The following is a 17,388-nucleotide window of genomic DNA, read 5'->3' as shown; positions in this document are numbered from 1 at the left end:
AATCAGAGATACCAAAGGAACATTTCATGCAACGATGGGCTCGATAAAGGACAGAAATGGTATGGTTTCATACACAAATATAAAAAAATGAAGGAGAAAAACAAAGAATTGAACTTACAACGGGCTATGATTTGGCTATTCAAATGATCAAATGTGCATACTAATTCCTATACTGGTGACATATTTGCACAGAAATCACTAAATTCCACCTGCAGGCACTTTGTGTCAACTAGGTACAAACAGTAATAATTTCATGGCAGTCGTGTCATAATATCCTAAAAATCTTTGTACAAGTCAGAACAATAACAGATTTAGTTGACTTATGGTTAACTGAAGGATTAATGTCAAAGAGCTTATTAAAATTCATTCTGATTTCTCCAATTCTAGAAATAGGTTTCTTCAAAAGGTACATATATAGATAGTGTATATAAACAGACATAGAAGTGATGGCAATCATACTTTCATAAAAATTAAAGTATTCCAAGTTCTAAAATAAGCCTCTTCCTTTGGATATAAGATTAGCATCTAAATTATTTTACTTATAATGAATTCTGAAAGAACATTGAAAATAACTACTAGTTTAATTAAAGGTGTCCAACAGGCGTAGGTTAATTCATTAGCATGAAGAAAGAGTATGATTTTATACAGTATCTGTAGTGAAAAAGCAAAGATATATTTAATTAAAATTATAATTCTATGATACCACGATGAAATGATTTCTTTAATCGGGGACAGCAAATGACTAAGAAGAAAATACCATTGGTAACTCTTCAGTACCTAAAATTGTATGAAAGATTCAGGAAAAGTTACAGGATAGAGGGAGAAAAGAGGATAGAGTTACTAAATTCATCATATTATCTAGTTCCCAGACATTAAAGACTGTTTTACGCTTTTAATCATTATTCTGCTAGGTAAGGCATTTTACGATAGTGTGCTAGGAAGGACTTAGACTGGAGGTAGGTAGAGTGAATGTATTAACCAGAGTTCTGTCATTTATAAGCTGTGTGATTGTGGATAAGCCACTTAGTATCTACCAGGTCTTAAGAGTCCACATAAAAAAAGTAAGGATGATTTTGAAAATCTGTTTAACTGTAACATGAAGAAATTCTGAATGTTTCAAATTCAAGCCTTTTCATAAAAATATTTTATTGGCATACAGTTGCTTTACAATGTTATTTTCTGCTGTACAGCACAGTGATCAGCCATATGTGGATATATAACCCCCTTTTTTGGACTTCCTTCCCATTTACATCACCAGAGAGCATTAAGTAGATTTCCATATGCTATACAGTAAGTTCTCATTAGTTGTCTATTTTATATATATATATATTTTTTTCCATTTATTTTGGTTGTATTTATTGGCTGTCTGTAGCACTTTATAATTTCCAGTGTAACAGTCATCCTTAGTTTTTGTTAATTATTATTCCTGAGAATATTATATTTTGTGTGCAAAAGTAATTACATTTTCTAACTGCTGTTTTTTAGATGCATAAAAATACAATTGACTCTTTTCCAATAATATCATGTCTACTATAACAGGTATTGTTCAAAGTAAAGGGAAAGTTTCAATCACTCAGTCATGTCCAATTCTTTGCGACCCCATGGACTGTAGCACACCAGGCTCCTCTGTCCACGGAATTCTCCAGGCAATAATACTGGAGTGGGTTGCCATTCCCTTCTCCATATTTTATATTTTTAGCCTTCATGTTCTGTAGTTGCCACTGCTGCTGCTGCTGCTAAGTCGCTTCAGTCGTGTCCGACTCTGTGCGACCCCACAGACAGCAGCCCACCAGGCTCCGCCGTCCCTGGGATTCTCCTAGCAAGAACACTGAAGTGGGTTGCCATTTCCTTCTCCAGTGCATGAAAGTGAGAAGTGAAAGTGAAGTCGCTCAAAAGTGTCCGACTCTTCGTGACCCCATGGACTGCAGTCTACCAGGCTCCTCCGTCCATGGGATTTTCCGGGCAAGAGTACTGGAGTGGGGTGCCATTGCCTTCTCCAATAGTTGCCACTACATACTACAAAATATATAAGGAAGGATTATAATCAAACAAACCAAATAACTACTTGTAGCATATTGGCATAGCCAACCTATATACCAAATTGGTAAGTCTAGTGAGGCTAACTTTTAACTTTTTTTATTAACTGACTACTACTTATAAAGTTATCTCTCTTTTGAAATACTGAAACTTATTCTTTGAAGGCTATATGCTTCCACAATCAAAGAAGCTTGAAACTGAACTAAGTACACAAAATGAAAAGTTAGCCACAGTGAGACTGTTAAGAGTTGCTTTTTCTGTATCTCCCTAACCTTGACACCTAATCCTTTTGTACCAGCTATAAACCACAGACCAGATCAATGGAAGTGCGTGTGTGTTCAGTTGCTCAGTCATGTCCGACTCTTTGTGACTCCATGGACTGAAGCCCGCCAGGCTCCTCTGTCATGGGATTTTCCAGGCAAGAATACTGGAGTGGGTTGCCATCTTCTCCTCCAAGGGATTGAATGTCTCCTGTGTCTCCTGCACTGGCAGGCAGATTCTTTACCACTGATGACCTGAGAGGCCGGATCAATGGAAGAGGAAACCTTAAACTAAAGCTCAGCTAAGTTTTAGATTAAGGGGTTCACTTTAAAATTTGAAGTGAGCTACAAAGAAAAAACAAATGCTGATATACAGAATAAGGCTCCTAGAGAAGACAAAATTCATATCACAAGATGATACTTTAAATCCATAAAGGACATTTTATAGAGCAACTTAAAGCATTTTATAGAAGAAATTACCCAATTAACTTCCTTGACATTTCTGTGAATTATTACCTGTATTTCCCAAAGGAGGCAAAAAGAAACAAAGGAACTAAAGTTACTCACTTTGCCAATGCCATAGCTCCTTATTTCACATCTAGTGTTTTAAAGTGTGAAAAAAAGGTGCTCAGCTCCATAAGAAATTACATTAACTGAAATGCCTCAGCATTTTGAAAAATACTGGACTTCTCATAAGATGTGAGTGCAGAGATAGCATAGTGACTTACTACGCATTTCACCTAATCACTTAGTTCCGTATATGTCACACTGTTGGCCCTCAATGAATATAGGCTATTAAAGACATCTAACAATTACTTGAGCTTATATGTCAGGTACTGTGCTAAGTGCATTATACATATTAGTGCACTTAATCCTATCAACAACTCAAAGAGGTAAGTAAATTGTTACTCTTCATTTTACGGATGAGGAAATGAAGGCCTAGGTTAAGTTTACTTGCCCAAGATTACAAAAAGATACAGCAAAGATTTTAACAAAGGCAGCCCAACTTTGGACCTTATTTAAAGATCATCACTGTAGAAAAAATAAAAGACTAGTGGCAAGAAACTCTATCTATACTCTATCCCTTCTATCACCAAGTCCTCGGAGAGAAATTTCTTGCTCATCTTTGCATCTCTTCTCATGCCTAGCATTGTACCTTAAACATACTGTTCCTCATTAAATGTTTCCTGAATAAAATTAAAATCACATAAACAAATTAGGCTTCATTGTCCTCAACTATAGAATGGAGATAAAGGTACCTTCACTGTCGAGGTGGTTGTCATAGTATGGTCCCTGAACCTGGAAACTTTGTCAGAAATACAAATTTTAGGCCCTGTCTCAGGCTTACTGAATCAGAAAATAGTATTTTAATAAGCTTTCCAGATAATTCTCATGCATGCTGAAGTCTGAGAACCAGCAATCTATGTTATAATTCCAAGGATCAAATGAGTACAATAATGTGAAACCACCCCAAAAAGAGAAGGTACATCATCATCATTGAAAGAATAAATTATGTTCCTTGAAAAAACTTAGTGATTTTGCTAGATCCAGATAAAAATGAACATTAGAGATGAAACTGATCATGAGGGAATTCCCTGGTAATCCAGTGATTAGGACTCTGCACTTCCATGGCAGAGGGCACAGGTTCAATTCCTGGTTGGGGAACTAAGATTCCTGCATGCTGGGTGGTGTGGCCAAAAAATAAGACATTTATTATGAAACACTTTGTGAATAAAATATTACTATTCTAGATTTTATCTGGATAATGTATGGTATTCACAATGCAGAGGAAAAATACTAAGATCCATAAGGTTGTAAGTAGAAATCCGATAACTTGGTTATGCAGTAGTTCAACACAGAGAGATGACAAGTTGCACAGGCTTCTTACCTGACCAGTGTCCAGTGGAGACACCAGATCTGTCTGTGCAGGTCTCACTTACAGGTCTAAACACAGTTTCCCATCCTCCAGTAGCATAGCGCCAATTGTGAGATTCCAAGATGAGTGTTCGCTGGGTGCCATATGCAATCATGAAGCAGTAGACCACATGATGGAGTTGACAGCCATAGCCACAGCCTTTGTTGATATTACACACCAGCTTCTTGGCTTTGCTGCAGTCCTTGGGATTCTGTCAGTAAGGAAGAGAAACAAAGGCAACAATAAACTGTATGGAGAGGTTAACTCCTCTTTATAGGTGGCAACTGTCAAAAATCAATATAATAAGCCAGGACCAGTCCAGTATATCTTATTAAGCAAGGCATTTAGTTTTTAAGATTAGATTTCACAGAATCCACTGAAAATTTTATGTGCATACTTTGGGAGATGGCAGTGAAAAAGACCAGTTACTTCAGAAACATCACCAACAAATGTGAAATTAAGCAGTTACATAAAAAAAATAATAATACTCTTTCACTTCTCTATCACTCGGAACATGCAAGTATGATTCTCTTTGAATTCAAAGTTGCACACATTGAAATCTTTATAAAAGGAGCAAAATAGTTCATTTACTCCAGCTGCACTTCAGCATTCTGAGCTTATTACCTTCACAGATGAAACTCAAATTATCTTAAAGGAAAAACTATAATTTATCTAATAATTCTACCTATTCCAGATTTCAAGATGTCACTAACAAAATGGACTTTGGAAGTAAAGTCACTGAATACTGTAAAAGGATATGAGTTCAACAGTTAAAAAATATCAGTCATAGGACTTTAAGAAAACAAAACTGATGCTACTGGTAATTTTCAAAATAAAATGTAGAACATGCTTTATATCAGATATATTGAGAATGTGTTATGCCAATTTTTAATAAGGCTATCCATTTTTTCTTATTTACATACTTTAATATGACTAGCAAGTGGTTAAAACACTTTAATATTATTTGTATTATCTAACAATGGGTCCAGTGGGGTCCAGTGGGGTTAAGCAAATGTGAAAAATTCTTTTTTCCCATTCTAAGGTATCAACCCCATCGTATTTCATTTGGGCTATCTGTAAATACCCTAGGCAGCTTAGTTCTTCAAATAAAAATCTGTTTTGACAAGGACTCCTTAGCCTGAGAAAATTTTCAAGCTGTTCTGTCTGCAGGTCCGGGAGAGAAAGAACGGGTACTTTTAGGAACAGCATCTTTTCTTCCACATAGCAATAAGCAAGGTAATCAGTTCTCAATTTATATCAGCCTTTAATAAAGCAGTTGCCAAACCACAAATCTACAACTATTTTCTAGGGACATCATCTTGTCATGTCATCATCACACTTGTCATGTCAAGTAGAGCCCTAGAAACAAAAGCTAGGATGATTAGGCTATAAAATGATTCGGGGGAAAAAAAAAGCTGAGAAGGGAAAATGCAACACACAATTACTTTCAGAATTATCTTTCATATTCAGATGTGCCACTGTACGCTAGTCCTTTCAGATCAAAGAAGAACCTATATCATCAAGAGTCTTGTAAAGAGTTAGAGCCCTTAAGAATTCAAGAAAGCCCAAATAAAATTCAGCAAGATGTGGTCAATGCTGTTTCCTCAATCAAGTTCTAGAGCGGCTGATTCTCTTCGCTTGAGACTGAACTCAAGGACAGACTCCTCAGGCTGTAAAGATTCCCACTTCAGCCACGGAAGATTTGAGAGGAACAGAGGGGGTCTGATGTTGGGAGACCAATTCATCATTTACTCTCTTACAATATTATACAAGGATCTGGGAGTAAATAATGTTCTCAAACTGATCCAAAGCTTTATTATTAATTCAACAGTTAAGAGTGCAAAGAGTATTGACATTTGTTAGGTTTTTCATGATTTGTAACAAATAAAACACCCTGAATATTCCTGAAATTCATATGAATGGAAATGTCCTTCACATATTTTTCAATAAACATTTTCTTTTACAACTGCTTTGAGATGTACAGAATTATTGCAAAGTTAGTACAGAGATCCCACATACCTCACAACCAGTTTTCCGTATTATATCTTATATTAGTTTTAATTTTTTTTAAGGAAAAAAGAGAGTAAAGAAATACAATAATTAAAACATCTGATGTTTAGTTTTCAAACTGTAGATTTTTTTTGCTGAAAAGAAGACTCACATCTACATTAAAAAATACACCTGTATTTCTTAAGAGTTTAATTAGAACCCAATGTTTCAAGAACTGAAGTCTAAGGAAAAGAGGATAATTTATGAAATGAAGCGTATTTCAAGAGTCTTAATGTGTCTCCAAGTAAGCTGGTGACAGAATATATTAAATCTTTCTGTAATGTCAAAGATAACACAGAGAAAAGGAAAAAAGTCTATTATGTTTGGTTCTGGAATGAGAAAGGTCTACATATACGCGTAACCAATGGAAGACTCTAAGGCAGAGAGTGATAAGAGAAAATGAATGGCTGTTTGGAATGATAATAGTTAGACAAAACACTGAAAAGACTCAGAGCTATAGCCCATTTTTTTTTTAACCAAAATGATATTTAAAAGTCTGCAAAATTCAAAGGGTCTTATTCATAAAATATTCATAAAAAAGAGAGAGATAGCAAGAAACAGAAAAAGTTTATGTTCTAATATCTAGGGGAAAAAAAAGGCAGATATATAATAGGTAAACAAAGCAACAACTCTGAGATGGATAGGGACTTATTCTAATGGAAAGGAACCTTATATAAGAAAACCCATCATCAGAGCTAAGTCTTTGTTATCCACCACTGTTACGAAGTAGCAACAGAGATTTATGGAATTCTATAAACGTGAAACAGAGCCATTGTTATACATACATACATTCATATACATAATCTCCAAATTTCTTACCAAACAGACTTTGTCAGTTACCACTGATCCTCATTTTAGACTTTTCTGGTGATGTCTGCAAAACACTTGAAGTGTGTCTGTATTATTCGTAAGCAAGAATATAGAGAAGGGCTTCATTACTAAAAGCTTTACTTTAATCATGTTATCATTTTATCAGGGTAGCTATTTCTGATGATAAAATCTGTTTTTTGTTTGCTTCTTGTGTGCCTAATGCACTCTCTTCTATATTTCTCTACTAGAAATGCCAAAATGCAGGCAGATAATTCTGTTCTACGCTGTAATTCTTTTGCTTTTTCCCCTCCTTATGGTTTTACGCTGCTCCCTCCACTCATCTCTCCCTCTCTCATTCCCTCCCTAGCTCCCTTTCTCTCTCTCTCTCTCTCTCTCTCTCTCACACACACACCACATACACACACTTGGAATATGATACACTTCCAGCAGATAGAGGCTCACTAAGAAGCAATTCTTGTTGGTGAGTGGGAGATGGGGAAATATAGAATGAAAATGTTCCCCCATAAGTCCCCTGGGAGATAGTCTTACTTCTCCCTCCTTTTGCCTTGATTATCACTGAGTGATCAAGTATAGGTGAAACTTTGTTCATTTAATAAATATTTATTAAGCACTAAATGTATACAAGGAAACATGGGATATGTATGACAATCCAATAGAATAAGAAATTCTACACATAAATAACCACAATAGTAGACAATTTAAATGTTTTAAGATCATGGTAAACAAGGAATTAAGGAACAGAAAAATCACTTTCAGTTGGACTGAAAGGGTTATGAATAAAACTGCATTTAAAATAAACCTTTAACATATAATTTATTGTGTTTTTGAAATGCTAAGTAAATGTACTTTTTCCATTATTCAATGATAGTCCATAATGCAAAGAATAATTGTGAAGGGCAAAGTGAAATTACTTTACAAACTCTATAAATTATATTTAAAATGTAGGGTTTTGTATACCAGGTCTTCTTAAAGTCAGACTCATCAACAGACACATGTATTCTTGCTTCTTTCAATGGTGATGCTATTTAAGTTTTAGAATAGGAGGTAAATTTTTCAAAATTACTTAAGATATCGTGTTCTACTTGAAGAACTACAGAGAGGTTTAAGATACAAGTTTTTTTCCTAATTCAAGCTCTGTTATGAATTCAGTTTTGTGATTTTTTGCTTCAATTTGGTAATGTATAATTGAGATAAAAATTACCTCTCCCCATAACTGCTCCCTGCTCACCTCCTTCTATCTCAGAGATAATATGAGACTAAAACACATGTATACACTCAAAGCTAATTCAAACATACTATCTCATTTATCCTCATAATCTCAAGAGACATTACTTCGCACTGGATAAATGCTGTTCTATTTGTATTTAGTGCTATGAGGTGGCCCAATCACAGGCCCTTATCAGCTAACAATGTTATGTAACAATTTTACAGTTATAATTCTGCAGTAAAGCTGTCACCATAGTACATATAAGAAATAAGGACTTGAGATAAAACAGAGTTCTTCTGTATTCCTTTTGTTCAGCTCTTTTTTTTTTTTTTTTTAAACACTACCTGAGGCATTTCTTCTGACACTGTTAGTTTCTAAGAATGACCCTATCTCAACAGAACTGAAATCTGCATTTGCTTTCACTGTCCTGTAAATAAACATTGGGAAGCATATTTAAATCAATATTCCTCTAACTAATACAATATATTAAAGGAAGCAGCATCTCTTAAGCCTAAATGATTACTAATTCACTAAAGGCACCATCAAATGCTAAAATACTTGATTTACTTGGGTTACAACACAAAAATAGTCACTCTGGGATGTGAAGAGCCAGTTTAATTAGGAAGCCAGATCAATTTCTATTTTGCTAAAAAAAAGAATAATTTTGAATTAACTAGTAAACCATAAGCATTATTATATAACTTAGGCACTGCTAGCATTGAGAGATTTCTACTTCCTTCACTTAATAAATTAGTAGTAATCGAGAATTGATGTAATATTACAAAACAGTATCAATTCTATGGCTTTTAAATCACAGATAAAACCTTTGCCAAGATTATTTAGATTTTTCTATACAAATAAAAGCCTCTTCAGAGGAAAACTTTCCAGTCACAGTGTAATTTCCTGGACCAAAACACTGAAGAAAAAGGCTAAATCAACAACAAACAAAAGCATTTAGTCAATATAAACTGGATATAAATATCTCCAGGCATCTCTTGCAAAGAGTAAGTGCTCACTAACTGTTAGTTCAACAGGACTGCATGTACAAGACAAAGGTGATGTCAAATCCATTGTCACAAAAATATACTAACAGGTGGCAAGCCAAAATTTATAATTCAGGTCTTGACCCATCGCTCGGTGCTCTTATTTGTCCCCTCCCCATGAAGCCTTCAACAAAAGATGCAGTGGAAAGGGTGGGCTCACAGCACTTCGCTGGTCATTGTTTTCTCAGCTTTATGAATGTCTACTTGACAAATAAGAACTGAATATATTTAAGGTGTACAATAGGCTGCTTTAAAATATGTAAAAACTGAAATGATCACCAAAGTTAAACTAATTAACATATTCATCATCTCACACAGTTATAATTTGGTTTTTGGTGAGGAGAACAGTTAAGATCAACTCTCTTAGCAAATTTCAAGTACACAATACAGTGTTATTATTTTTTTTTTTTTGCCTTTGTTGTTTTTTTTTTCTAATTTTATTTTATTGTTAAACTTTACATAATTGTATTAGTTTTGCCAAATATCAAAATGAATCCGCCACAGGTATACATGTGTTCCCCATCCCGAACCCTCCTCCCTCCTCCCTCCCCATACCATCCCTCTGGGCCGTCCCAGTGCACCAGCCCCAAGCATCCAGCATCGTGCATCGAACCTGGACTGGCAACTCGTTTCCTACATGATATTTTACATGTTTCAATGCCATTCTCCCAAATCTTCCCACCCTCTCCCTCTCCCACAGAGTCCATAAGACTGTTCTATACATCAGTGTCTCTTTTGCTGTCTCGTGCACCGGGTTATTGTTACCATCTTTCTAAATTCCATATATATGCGTTAGTATACTGTATTGGTGTTTTTCCTTCTGGCTTACTTCACTCTGTATAATAGGCTCCAGTTTCATCCACCTCATTAGAACTGATTCAAATGTATTCCTTTTTTGTTATTAACAACTACAGTTACCATGCTGTGCATTAACTCTTTAGAAACTGTTCATCCCACGTAACTGAACCTTTGTACCATCTGGTGAACATCTCCATTTTCCCCACCTTCCTGACCTTGGTAACTACTGTTCCACTCTCTGCTTGCATGAATTTGAGTTTTTTAGATTGCTCATATATGTGAGTATTCGCAGTATTTGTCTTTGTGTGTCAAATTTCATTTACCATAGTGTCCTCCAGGTTCTTCCATGTTGTTGTAAATAGCAAGCTTTTCTCTTTTTAACTATGGCTGAATAACATTCCATTGCTGTTTGTACACACACACACTTTCTCTATCCCTTCATCCACTGACAGAACCATAGGTTGTTTCTATATCTTGGCTACTGTGAATAATGATGAAATGAACATGTGTGTACAAGTATCTCTTTGAGACACTGATTTTATTTTCTTCAGATACATACTCAGAAGTGGGATTGCTGGAGTCATATGGTAGTTCTATTTTTAATTTTTTGAAGAACATCTTGTTTTCCATAATGGCTCTACCAATTTACATTTCCACCAACAGGGATGGGTATAAAGGTTTTCTTTTCTCCACATACTCCATAACATTTACTATCTTTTGTCTTTCTTGATTATAGCCATTCTAACAATTATAAGGTGATTTGGCTTATCGTGGTTTTGACTTGCATTTTCCTAATGATTAGGAATATTGAGCACCTTTGCATATACCTGTAGACTCCTCGTATGTCTTCTGATGTGCAGAAGTTTAGTTTTATATAGTCTCATTATTGATTTGTTGTTGTTTCTTAGGCTTATGGTGTCATATCTGAAAAAAATCACTGCCAAGACCAATGTCAAAGAGCTTTTCCCCTCTTTTTTCTTCTATTAGTTTTACAGTTTCAAGTCTTACACTTAAGAATCAAAACCCTGGGAATCCTTCCAGTTTCTCTCTAATAACATTACTTCCATAGGGAGGAACTGAATGACAGATAGCTATTTCCAATAAAGAAAGGTCAGTAAAAACTAGAGAATTGAGTCAGGTAAGTTAAATTTTATTGTGCTCTTTGTTTACTATAATCACAATACAAAATAGTTTTTAATTTGCTTATTTAAAAACATTCGCAACATCTAGGTTTGTGGTGGTAATGAAGAAAAGATTCATTAATAGTGTGGTAAAAACACTTCATTGTATTGGAACAATTTGGTTTTATTTCTCTAAAATTATTTTCAGAAACCAAAGCAGAGAACGTAATGAAGCTAACAGTGGAATTAAAGTACTGCATAGTGGTAATTAAAATAAAGACTCTGGGCATAGTTAACCATGAAAGAGAAAGTTAAAAAGCATTCTCATTTTCAAAAGCGAACACCGGAAATCATTGTCTTTTAACGTATTAAGAATATTTTCATAGCAAAGTTAAAGTAGTATTAAGGTGTGCTTTTCACACCTCTAGATGCCTGCCAATGCAGGAGACATGGGTTTGATCCCTGGGTAGGGAAGATCCCCTGGAGTAGGAAATTGCAACCCTCTCCAGTATTCTTGCCTGGAAAATTCCATGGACAGAAGATCTTGGAGGGCTATGCTCTATATGCCTGAAAAGAGTTGGAAAGGACTGAGCTCACACACACAGAGAAGAACAATCTGTTGTAAATATTAATAGTAAGGAAAAAACTAGCTTACTCACAAGTAGGCTACCCAGTGCTTCAGGAAATCAATTTCCCTGTGGGTATTTCATAATGTTTTAAGAGTAACAGATCAAGATACATAGTTTACAGACTGTTATCCTGATGGATTGAAGCAAAAGGTAGGTAGTTATTACATGGTTATAGAAGAGAAAAGCTCTTCTTGATAAGTAAAGCCAGTAACTGGCTTACTTTAAATGCATTTTTTAAACTTTTGCCCTTTGCCTAGAAATCTCTATTGAATGTCTGAAAATCATCTTTAAAAAGATGGAAATTCTATAGATCCAGTAGAAAGCAACAAAGTGGAGAATTTCTTCCACTGATAGTCTCTGAGACAGTGTTCTGTCACCTCTGGGTATTCCAGGTAGTCCCTAAAAGACCTCTGTGTCAAGTTCGGTACACCAGAGCAACCTTAGGAACACTGTCTGCTTCCATAGGGCCACAGAGGAAAGACAGAAGGAATGAGATGCATCCACGCTTAATTCACTCATTCAAAATCGAATGTAAACACAACTCCCTCCAAGGCTAGAGAGGAAAAGTTGTTATCTGAGGAGCCTGATTCTGCCAATCCTACATGAATGCATAGAAAATGAATTTCCTCAAGTACCTTCAATATTTCTTCCTAAGTTGACAGCTTGATTCCCAGGTCTCAGAACCAATTGAACTGGTCAGGTTAAAACTAGCACGCTTTACAAAATTAAGGTCGAATTTCGGAAAGCCCTTCCATCCACCATTATTTTACTTAACAAGACTTATGGGGCTTTCCTCATACTGGCAGATAGTCTCTACAAAAAAAAAAAAGAGGGAAGGGGGGAAAAAGAGGGAGAAGGCAGTAGTATGTGAAAGGGGGAAGAGAAAAGGAGAAGGGAAGAGAGAGGAGAGAGAGGGAGGGAAGAGAGAAGGAGGGTATATACAGGGCTGAGGGAATGGGGTAGGAGAGGGAAAAGAGGAGGGAAGAAGGGGAAAGAAGGATAAAAATAAAGGCAAGCTCCAGAAAGGTTAGCTGTGTCTTATATAGTATTCAAAACTAAAATAGATTAGCAGACACAAAAGAGAAACAGTAGCTGGAATTTTGTTCTTGTGCAAAGGCTTTGTTTTGTTTTAAATAAAAGAATAACTTAACACTGTACATTCTGCAAAATGCCATTCTTCAGGGTAGAAACGATACTTACAGCACTTGTCCCTCACTGATTTTTAAATCAAACCATCAACAATAATTAAACCAGACGTCAAATCTTGCTACTACTTCTCCTGGATAGAGGCTTTGTCCCACTTTTCCATGTAGCTGGCCAAGCACTGAGAATCTACTATTAGCAGATTAAAATTTCTTTGAAATCCTTAGCTATTATTATTTTAATTAAAAAACCTCTTTAGATCACTTTTCTCACTGCCTCAGTATAACAGTGCTCTAACCAATTCATGTTATTTTCTTTACTTTTGAAAATCTTTAACTCTACATCTTTTGATGTTTATTTGTAAATAATTTAAGACTCACAATAGATTGCAAAAAAAGTAGTTACTGTGAACCTTCCACACAGCTTTCCTCAAAGAAAACATCTTATTTAACCACAACACCGAATTCCTGATTATCAACATCAGGAAACTGATGTTAAACAACATTATTAACTACAAAATAGATTTTTAAGAGAGACAGGAATACCAGACCACCTTACATGCCTCCTGAGAAACCTGTACGAAGGTCAAGAAGCAACAGTTAGAACCGCACATGAACAACAGACTGGTTCCAAATTGGGAAAGGAGTACATCAAGGCTGTATATTGTCACCCTGCTTATTTAACTTACATGCAGAGTACATCATGCAAAATGCCAGGCTGGATGAAGCATAAGCTGGAATCAAGATTGCGGGGAGAAATATCAATAACCTCAGATATCAGATGACACCACCCTACTGGCAGAAAGAAAAGAGGAACTAAAAGAGCCTCTTAATGAAAGTGAAAGAGGAGAGTGAAAATTTGGCTTAAAGCTCAACATTCAGAAAACTAAGATCACGGCATCTGGTCCCATCACTTCATGGGAAATAGATGGGGGGAAAATGGGAAAAAATGGAAACAGTGACAGACTTTATTTACTTGGCCTCCCAAGTCATTGCAGATGGTCCCTGAAATTAAAATATGCTAGCTCCTTGGAAGAAAAGCTATGACAAACCTAGATAGCATATTAGAAAACAGAGACATCATTTTGTTGACAAAGGTCCATAAAGTCAAAGCTATGGTTTTTCCCATATATGGATGTGAGAGCTGGACCATAAAGAAAGCTGAGCACTGAAGAATTGATGCTTTCGAACCGTGGTGCCAGAGAAGACTCTTGAGAGTCCCTTGGACTGCAAGGTCAAACTAGTCAATCCTAAAGGAAATCAACCTTAATATTCATTGGAAGGACTCACACGTCGAACACTTTGGCCACCTGATGTGAAAAGCCAGCTCACTGAAAAAAGACCCTGATGCTGGGAAAGATTGAGGACAGCAGAAGAGGGTGACAGAGGATGAGATGGTTGGATGGCATCACTGGCTCAATGGACATGAGTTTGAGCAAATTGCGGGAGACAGTGAAAAACATAGGAGCCTGGCATGCCGCAGTCCATGGGGTTGCAAAGTCAGACACAACTGAGCGACTGAATAACAACAAAAACAGATATTATTTGGTTCCACTGGTTTTTACATGCACACCTTTTTTGTTTGTTTATTTGTTTTTTGGTGTAGTACTTTCAAAACCTACACAGACTCATGTAACTACTACCATTATCAGTACACAAACTGTTTCATCAACACAAAAAAATCCTTGTACATTATCCCCTTTAGAGTCACACCCTTCTTCAAACCTTAATCTCCAGAACCAATGATCTCTTTTTATCACTTAGCATAACGCTCTTGCGATCCATCCAAGTTACTGTGTGCATCAATAGTTCATTCTCTTTTATTGCTGAGTAGTATTCTGTTATGTGGAATGTACCACAGTTAATTTACCCACTGAAAGACATGTGGGTTGTTTTCAAGGTTTGATCATTACAGTTAAGTTGCCGTGTATGTGAGTATATACATTTTTGTGTGTCCATGAGTTTTCATTTCTCTAGGATGAGTGTACAGCAGTATGATTGCTGAATCACACGATAAGGTCAAGTTTAAGTTTACAGTCAAACTGTTTCCCAGAATGGTTCTACCATTTTACATTCCCATGAAGAATCTATGAGAGGGCTAGCTGCTCAGCATTAGTTTAGCCATTCTGATAGGTATGTAATGGTATCTCATTGTATTGTTAAGTTGCATTTTTAAAAATAGTTAATGATTTAAACACCTTTTAATGTGCTTATTTGTCATTCATATTTACTCTTTGGTAAACTTGTCCAAAACTTTTACCCATTTTTTTAAACTGAACTGTTTCTGATTATTGACATTAGAATGTTCTTAATACATTCTGGATACAAGACCTTTCTTGGACATGTGATTTGCAAACTTCCTCCTAGTCTATGGCTTGCCTTTTCATCTTCTTTCAAGGGTCACATTCCCAGATCAAAAGTTTTTAATTTTTATAAAGTCCGCTTTATTTCTTTTTCTTTTATGAACCATTTTGGTGTCATGTTTAAGAACTTTTTAGCCTAAGTTATAAAGATTTATTCCTAAGTTTTTTTTTATAGTTTCACATATAGAAAGCTTTATAGTTTGACATATCACATTTATTTTATCTGTCAGATTTACTATCCATTTTGAGTTAAGTAATTTTAAGTAGAGTGTGAGGTTTAGGTCAAGGGTGATTTTTTGCTTATGAGGTGTCCAATATTTCAACATCATTCATTGAAAAGACTATGCTTCCTACCTTGAACTGCTTCTGCACCCCTCTCAAAAATCAACTGCCCACTCATAAGTATATTCTCAAAGAACTGAAAACTGATACTCAAACAAATACATGTAGAGGCATGTCTTAGCAGTACTCAAATAACAAAAGGCAGAAACAGCCCAAAGGTCCATCAACAAATGAATGGACAAATACTGGAATATCCATACAAGGAATGAAGTACTAAAACAAGCTACAGCATGTATGAAACTTGAAAATATTATGCCAAGTGAAAGAAGCAGACAGGTCACATATTGTATGATTCTATTTATATTAAATATTAATATTTCAAAATATTTTTTATCATTTATCCACACACACACACACACACACACACACACACACACATATATATATCATGACCAAGTAGGGTTATTCTAGGAAAGCAAAGCTGGTTAAGTATTCCAAATTGACTCAATATAACCATTAATAGTTTAATTAACACTAATTAGTATGAAGAAGCACTTGACAAAATCCAACACCTATTTCTGCTTTCCTGTGCATGCTCTGAACCTCTTTTAGTATTCAATATTGACTTGTCTATAGTGTTGTTTTTTTTTTTAAAGTACATCTTGTCATAGAGTATTTTAAATAGCAGCACTGGGTATTATAGTTTATGTACACAGAGTTTATTATAGTCTACTCATACCAACATTTTACTATTTCAAGTGGAATGCAGAAATCCTACTAACTTTTAGCTCCCTTTATCGCTCCTCTTTTATGGTACAGTTTTCTTAAAAATTACCTTTATACCTCAGGAAAAACTGAGAATGAGAAAAAGTTACCTTTATATACATTGAAAACTATAATAGGCAATGTTATAAATTTTGATTTTCACCATCAAACATTTTACAAATATAAGGGGAGCAAACCAGTCATTTACCCTACATCCACTCTCTCATTTGTACTTTTTTTTTTTAATTCCTGACAGTCCAAGTTTCTTTCTGTTATCATTTTCTGTCTGAAGAATTTCCTTTTCTAGAGCAAGTCTGCTGGCAAAAAACTCTCTTAGTTTTCCTTCATCTGAAAATGTCTTTACATCATCTTATATTTTAACTGCATGAAGAATTCTGGGTTGTTAGTTCTTTCATTTTGACACTTTAAAAATATCTTACCACTTCTAGCTTCCATGTTTTCTGATTCAGAAGCATTGTAGCTAATAAAATGCTTTTCTCTAGTTGCTCTGAAGAATTTTCTCTTTGTCTTAGTTTTCAGCAAATTACTTATGAAGTGTCTGGGAATACATTACTTTGGGTTTTTCCCTTTAGGGCTTTACCAAATTTAGGAAGTTTTCAAATCACTGCTTCAATCGTAAGATACAAACGTACAATTTTTGTTGTCGCTGTTATTGCCCACAGGTCCCTGAGGCCCTGTTTACTTTCTAAAAAATCTTTATTCTCTCTGTCATCATAGTGGATAATTTCTATTGGTCTAACTTAAAGTGCAGTCATTCTTCCCTGTTACTGCTATTCTACAATGAGCCAGTTTTTTACTTAGGTTATTATATTTTTCAGTTCTAAAATTTCCACTTGATTTTTTTTATATATAATCTATTTCTTTACCGAGACTTTAAATGTTTTCACTTGTTTCGAGCCTGTAATAGCTTTTTGGAGCATTTTCA

The 17,388-nt window shown here is 35.3% G+C and overlaps 1 protein-coding gene across 12 annotated transcripts in view; it reads right to left on the bottom strand.

Annotated features, from left to right (window-relative positions):
- The window catches only part of FUT8 (fucosyltransferase 8), a 330,255-nt gene that overhangs the window by 61,480 nt on the left and 251,387 nt on the right, over nt 1–17,388 (bottom strand). For all 12 annotated transcript variants that reach the window (XM_024997231.2, XM_005211923.5, XM_024997235.2 and 9 more), the window contains 1 exon segment: nt 4,186–4,423. In XM_024997231.2, the coding sequence (XP_024852999.1) occupies nt 4,186–4,423 (238 nt within the window).

The sequence above is a fragment of the Bos taurus genome, chromosome 10, assembly GCF_002263795.3.
Source record: "Bos taurus isolate L1 Dominette 01449 registration number 42190680 breed Hereford chromosome 10, ARS-UCD2.0, whole genome shotgun sequence".
In the NCBI taxonomy this organism is placed as follows: Eukaryota; Metazoa; Chordata; class Mammalia; order Artiodactyla; family Bovidae; genus Bos; species Bos taurus.
The sequence above is the reverse complement of the archived record's forward strand: the minus strand, read 5'-3'. Positions and strand labels throughout refer to the sequence as shown.